The following is a 7,540-nucleotide window of genomic DNA, read 5'->3' as shown; positions in this document are numbered from 1 at the left end:
TATGGGCCTTACATTTGGTGACCGGTTAGCAGTGTGCTGGCCATCTTTGGTTTATAAAGGATGTCTTAACCATGAACTATCAAAGGGGCTAAAATCAACTTTCTTTAAAATTCTAGTACTGTTCTTTTACTCAGTCTTTTATCTATACTATATCACTGCACATGAATTAGAACCGCACATCACAAAATTGCACAGGGATTACAAATATTACATCCAGTCTGCATAAAATCGAATTCCACTACCGACCAGATCACAAAATGGCTGCACTCTCTAATCTAAAACTAATTTGCATATTGTACACATGTAGGACATTGTTTTTTAACTTGAAGTCACAATAATGCATGCAAGTTTGCTTTTTTAAACAAATTTTATAATTTGTTCATGCTACCTAGTTCAAGAGAGCTTTTTTTTGAACATTTGCAATACCTCACCTCTTGTTAATAATTCTAGTGCATGCATATGGTGTATACAGGTAAGTAAACATGCATTTTTTTCACATTCTAAAACTATGGCAGTTTAGGCCATATTGTGCTGCCTGCATTTTATCTGCAATGCAGTGTGTCTCTAACGTTTTCAATCCCGTATTAATAGGTGGCATTTACACATAACACCTATATAGCAGCAAAGCTAATACAGCTTGTGATTAAAAATGTTTAAAAATAGCTAATAAATCAGATTATCTTGAGGTATTATTTCTTGCAAGTCAAAATGGAGAGCAAAAAAACAACCCTAATTTTTTAGTTTATGTATACACTGAAAATAGCAACAATAAAAATAAGCCTTTGTAGCAGACATATTCCATCTTCACTATTATTTTGCTACCTTTGGTAAATTACTGGGGCAGATCTTAAAGTTAAAAACCCACGTTTAGAAATAAGTGCACGCTTCACCCACTATATAGCAGCAGACTGTTTGCCCCTACGCAAAACATTCTCATATCTAATTTTAACTTTACATATAAAAATAACTTGGAGAAAATACAAAAGAACATTTTATTTTAACATGAAAATATCACAAAAATTAGTAAGCCTGAGATGTAGGGTTTTGGTGAAAAACAAGAGGCTTGTAGTGTTTTGGCTGCTGATAAAGATGCATGTATTGATAGCTGGGGTGAAAGCAGAAGAATGCACTTATTTCTTCTGCATGTCAGTATCTTCAGACACAGTAAGCCACATGCACCCTTTCTTTCCTTGTTGAACAGAGGCCGGTCAGCTGTTCTTAGTTCCAGCGGAAGTGGATCTGACGTGGGCGATCAGCACCTTCCTTTACCAATGGCTTATGGAACTCACGTCCTGCACGGGAGTGGATATTTGCCCAACAAAACTCACAGTAATACTGCAGGCAAGTGACATTGGCACAAAAAAAGGGAGCAAATTTCCCACCACAGCGTGCGCCCTGGCACTCATCACACATCTGGTCATCCAGCACATATGGCTTCACCTCCACCTAGAAAAAGAGGGAAGACAAGTCCTGTCAAGTCTGCTTCAGACGCCACTTTAGCACTGATTTAAGAGGTTCATGCAGCGTTCTAGAGAAATGGAGCGGCATTCAGTGCTGAAAGGAAGAGGCAGTTTCCTAGGGTGACAGCTTCGCCATGGTGGTTTAATCACTAAGTTGTGACAGATTCTTGCAATCCCATGGACTGTAGCCTGCCAGGCTCCTTTGTCCGTGGGATTCTCCAGGCAAGAATACTGGAGTGGGTTGCCATTTCCTTCTCCAGAGGATCTTCCTGAGCCAGGAATCAAACCTAGGTCTCCTGCATTGCAGGCAGAGTTTTTACCAATTGAGCTATGAGGGAAGCCCAGCTTCACCACCTTGTAGGTTATACAAAGTACATCATTTTGTTCTTGCAGTAATCTTTTTATAGGTCTTAAGTTCATAATTGACCATGAGACTCAATGAGCACTTAGTTTGGTAATTTTATTGTATTTTGATATGTTTCTTCTGAGAACTAGTAACTGAATACTATTTACATCACTTTATTCCTCAAAGACAAAAAATAATTTATAAAAACTATAAAATCCTAATTGATTCACAAAACATTCCACCCTCACCTTTCTTGAAGCTGACATCTTTAAAACACCTGTGTGTTGATCTTTTCAGAGGTGGGGGTAATTGTGAGTTAAAATGAGCAGGGCATGGAAGACAAATGCACTTACACCTTTGTTCTCTCTTCCCAGCCTCACCGGTGAGATGGCACAACCGTAACAGCCCCTGGTCCTGGCAATGCTGCTCTACTGCAGGTGAGAGCTATGCCCTGCTCATAGATAACTGGTACCACCAAACCAGAGCTGTGGATGATCCTATGAAAGGCATGTCTAGACTTCTGAGAACTAGTAAGACAGAAGTCAAAGTCCCACTGTGAAAGTGTGACTCAGGAGAAGGTCTCAGACTTAAGTCAGCTCTTGATGCTAAATTTCTTGACCTCAGTTTCTGTACCTGTGCGATGAGAAAGGCACTAGACCCTGCTTCCTAGAGTTGTGAGGATTAGATGACGCAAGTAGAAGCACGTCAGACTGTGCTTGGTACCTGGTAAAATACTCTGTAAATTAGCACTGGCCACTATTAGCTGCAACGGCCTTACTTTCTGGCTTGTGAGAACTTTATGAATGACAGGTTACTGCTTCTGTCTGACTGAATAGTGCCAGGCAGTCTAAGATCTCTGCATTTCCTGAGAGGAGAGAAAATTGAGTGTTTAAATGGCTTGGTTTGCCCAAGGTAAAAAAATAATGACCTGATGATTTCTATTTTGAGTGTATTCTACTGAAATACTCGCATGTGTATAGAAAATAAATATATAAGGGTATTTTCTTCACCATTATTTTGAACAAATACAATAACAACAAACTGGAAACAACCTAGCTGACTGATAAAAAGAACTGTAAAACATTTGATGGGAAAGTAATGAAATAACAGTTTTGTTTGTATTTGTATTGGTCAAAAAGTGCATTTTCAGTATGATCTTATGAAAAACCCAAAGGAAGTTTTTGGTCAACCTAATATTTCATGGTTAGGGTTAGGATAAACCTGAAAAAAAAAAGTGAAAGTTAGTTGTTCAGTCATGTCCAGCTCTTTGTGACCCCATGGACTGTGGCCCAGCAGGCTCTTCTATTCATGGAATTCTCCAGGCAAGAATACTGGAGTGGGTTGCCATTCCCTTCTCCAGGGGATCTTCCCATCCCAGGGACTGAACCCAGGTCTCCTGCATCGCAGGCAGATTCTTTACCATTTGGGCCACCAGACTGGATATTTTATATATATTGGACATTTTGCTTTCCTGAACTGTCTATATTTTTTGCATATTTTCCTGCTGGTGTTTTCTTTTTTAAAACTAATTTATAAGTCCTCTTTGCCAGTTAAGGATTTTTAATCTTTCTTTCCATTGGCTTTTGATCTTTAAAATGATCTTTGACACAAATTCTAAAATTTGTATGCTCCATCTTTGTCTCCTACCTTTTTCCTTTACAGATTCCATCCTGATTGGCAGGCTGTTATTTTTGACTCATTACCTTCATTATAACTATAATTAAGGAAGTGCATTACTACAACCAAAGAATAGATCAAGGCAGTATGAGAACTGCTGGGTCTCACTTCACTGGAGGCTAAGCTGTGAGCAAAAGGGCCGCCTGCACTCGCTCAATGTCCAGTGCTATCTGGTGGCACGTGTAGCGCAAAGCTGAACCTACACAAGTGTCTTCGTAGACGCTTTTTCTGGGTTTCTCTCTTGTGCTTTTTTTTTTCTTGCCTTTATCACCGTAAGATTTTAAGCACAGTGTCTCTGTTATTTATTTAATTTTCATAATACTTCATTAAATACTGGGTGACAATGTAAAACAATGATTTCAATTATCTGTATTTTTAAATTCTAGATGTTATTTTATACAGCTCATCTGGCATGCTGCAGTCCATGGGGTCACAAAGAATTGGACAAGACTTAGTGACTGAATGACTAACAACAAATCTACTTAATTCAAAATCAAAACTTACAAAGATGAAAATGGATTTCAAATCTATGATTTTAGAATACAATCAAAACTTATTTGTGATTCATAATCTCTATCAATGCTTGAATGTGTGAAAGGGAGTTTCAGTGATTCTTCATGCTTCTTATTTTTTATTAGAATGTCTTCCCTTTTCCACTACAGAGGAACTATCTGTGATGCACCATCAACTGGATTGATAACTAATAATTAGCCAATCTGAAGTATAACACAATTCATTTCAGTAACTATCAGAAGCCACAGTGAATTATACTACTCATTGAATAAAATATAATAAATACAAATGATTTATACATTTGTGGTGACTGTTCTTCACAGCTATCGGGAAGATGAAACTAAATTTCAAAGTACTCATGAGCCTGAAAAATGTGTTGAATAAACAATTTTAATCCCCTCCAAATAAGTACACTATCTTTGCATTCCAGATAAATTTAAATTTTATCTGCTTTTATGGTTCAATTAGCGAGATGAAAGGTATAAAGAATAATAATTTAATTTTTTTGTATAATGACTTATAAAATATTTAAGGCTCAAATTCTTTCAAATAAAGTTGAAGGCATATCAATATCTTAGTAGCACATATCTTTAAAAAGCAACCATTTCTCTCAGTAGTTCAAGGCCTTTTTAAGAAGAGAAGTGTTTCTCAATTCACTTGCTTTGCGTCGAGGTTTCTCTGTAAGAACTGATACCCTGCCCTAAATAATTTTGTCCTCCAACATCATTCTGGAAACAAAGAGGTGTGAGGTATGGCAGTACAATAATTGCATCTCTCTGCTTCTGTATATTAAACCCTCTCACTTGTCTGAAAAAGAAAGTGAGCTTAGCTCAGACTAGCTTGATGGTCTAAAGCACAGTTAACTAGATGAGCGGCATAAAGCACGGCTGGGCCTTAGAATCACCCAGAGGCTTTACAAATCACTCCTGCCCTGGGTGTATCCCAGACAACCACCACAGAACCTCCGTGGGGCTGGGACCCAGACGTCGAGGTCTTCCTCATTCCCAGGCAACTTTACCGTGCAGTGGAGGCTGAAAACCAATGGATGAGACAGACTCTAAGGTTCAAATCAGTTAAAAAAAAAATTTCATAGCATGTCTGGATAAAAGCAGAACTCCTTTTCTTAGATACTTAATTTTTTTCTTTCTTTTTTGGGGGCAACATTTAAATAACAATGGCAAACAAGCATGCCTCTTTGTACACGTGAACTGAACTGATGGCTGCATTTTGTTCCTAAATGGTGTGGTTTCATAATTAAATTGTTACTACTCCTAGAGTCTATGGTCTAGTCAACAGGTATTAATTAACCAGGTCCTCTGCCCCTAAAACAGTCTTTTATGTGCAAACAGCCCCAGAGAATAAGCTTCAAGAAACTGTTACACTGGGAAAACAAGAACCCACTCAAGTTATATCTACTAAAATGGGTATAAGAAAGTTAATTTACCTCATGTTTTTAGTATAGCTCATCTGTACTACAAATATAAACATGATTATTCAGGAAGGAAGTAGCCACAGTTTTATAGCATGAAATAGATTTGAAAATAATCAGTTGAGTTTTGTTTGCTCCTTTTTCGTATTTTAAATGGTTGGTAATCAGTATTACCAACAGTGGCTGCCTGGGCGCAAGAGAGCCTAGAGGAGCCATCCCACGCTGAAGGTCAGGAAGGGAGGCAGTGAGGAGACACCCCTCATCCAAGGTAAGGAGCAGCGGCTGCGCTTTGCTAGAGCAGCCATGAAGAGATACCCCACGCCCAAGGTAAGAGAAACCCAAGTAAGATGGTAGGTGCTGCAAGAGGGCATCAGAGGGCAGACACACTGAAACCATACTCACAGAAAACTAGTCAATCTAATCACACTAGGACCACAGCCTTGTCTAACTCAATGAAACTAAGCCATGCCCGTGGGGTAACCTAAGGAGGCGGGTCATGGTGGAGAGGTCTGACAGAATGTGGTCCACTGGACAAGGGAATGGCAAACCACTTCAGTATTCTTGCCTTGAGAACCCCATGAACAGTATGAAAAGGCAAAATGATAGGATACTGAAAGAGGAACTCCCCAGGTCAGTAGGTGCCCAATATGCTACTGGAGATCAGTGGAGAAATAACTCCAGAAAGAATGAAGGGATGGAGCCAAAGTAAAAACAATACCCAGCTGTGGATGTGACTGGTGATAGAAGCAAGGTCCAATGCTGTAAAGAGCAATATTGCATAGGAACCTGGAATGTCAGGTCCATGAATCAAGGCAAACTGGAAGTGTTCAAACAAGAGATGGTAAGAGTGAACGTCAACATTCTAGGAATCAGCGAACTAAAATGGACTGGAATGGGTGAATTTAACTCAGATGACCATTATATCTACTACTGCGGCCAGGAATCCCTCAAAAGAAATGGAGTAGCCATCATGGTCAACAAAAGAGCCTGAAATGCAGTACTTGGATGCAATCACAAAAATGACAGAATGATCTCTGTACGTTTCCAAGGCAAACCATTCAATATCATGGTAATCCAAGTCTATGCCCCAACCAGTAATGCTGAAGAAGCTGAAGTTGAACGGTTCTATGAAGACCTAAAGACCTTTTAGAACTAACACCCCAAAAAGATGTCCTTTTCATGATAGGGGACTGGAATGCAAAAGTAGGAAGTCAAGAAACACCTGGAGTAACAGGCAAATTTGGCCTTGGAATGCAGAATGAAGCAGGGCAAAGACTAATAGAGTTTTGCCAAGAAAATGCACTGGTCACAGCAAACACCCTCTTCCAACAACACAAGAGAAGACTCTACACATGGACATCACCAGATGGTCAACACCGAAATCAGACTGATTATATTCTTTGCAGCCAAAGATGGAGAAGCTCTATATAGTCAACAAAAACAAGACCAGGAGCTGACTGTGGCTCAGATCATGAATCCTTATTACCAAATTCAGACTCAAATTGAAAAAAGTAGGGAAAACCGCTAGACCATTCAGGTATGACCTAAGTGAGAAATAGATTTAAGGGTCTAGATCTGATAGATAGAGTGCTTGATGAACTATGGAATGAGGTTCGTGACATTGCACAGGAGACAGGGATCAAGACCATCCCCATGGAAAAGAAATGCAAAAAAGCAAAATGGCTGTCTGGGGAGGTCTTACAAATAGCTGTAAAAAGAAGAGAAGTGAAAAGCCAAGGAGAAAAGGAAAGATATAAGCATCTGAATGCAGAGTTCCAAAGAAAAGCAAGAAGAGATAAGAAAGCCTCCTTCAGCGATCCATGCAAAGAAATAGAGGAAAGTAATAGAATGGGAAAGAGTAGAGATCTCTTCAAGAAAATTAGATACCAAGGGAACATTTCATGCAAAGATGGGCTCAATAAAGGACAGAAATGGTATGGACCTAACAGAAGCAGAAGATATTAAGAAGAGGTGGCAAGAATACACAGAAGAACTGTACAAAAAAGATGTTCACAACCTGGATAATCACGATGGTGGGATCACTCAGCTAGAACCAGACATGAATGTGAAGTCAAGTGGGCCTTAGAAAAGCATCACTATGAACAAAGCTAGCGG

At 39.2% G+C, this 7,540-nt stretch overlaps 1 protein-coding gene across 2 annotated transcripts in view; it reads right to left on the bottom strand.

Moving 5' to 3' along the window:
* Window positions 1-979: 979 nt before the first annotated feature.
* Window positions 980-7,540, bottom strand: part of CPEB2 (cytoplasmic polyadenylation element binding protein 2) — a 75,192-nt gene continuing 68,631 nt past the window's right edge. For both annotated transcript variants that reach the window (XM_052641977.1, XM_052641978.1), the window contains one exon: window positions 980-1,446. In XM_052641977.1, coding sequence (XP_052497937.1) covers window positions 1,219-1,446 — 228 coding nt within the window. In that variant the 3' untranslated portion in view covers window positions 980-1,218. The remainder of the gene's footprint in view (window positions 1,447-7,540) is intronic.

Source organism: Budorcas taxicolor, chromosome 6 (assembly GCF_023091745.1).
Source record: "Budorcas taxicolor isolate Tak-1 chromosome 6, Takin1.1, whole genome shotgun sequence".
In the NCBI taxonomy this organism is placed as follows: Eukaryota; Metazoa; Chordata; class Mammalia; order Artiodactyla; family Bovidae; genus Budorcas; species Budorcas taxicolor.
Note: the sequence above shows the minus strand (reverse complement) of the source record. Positions and strands in the feature narration are given on the sequence as shown.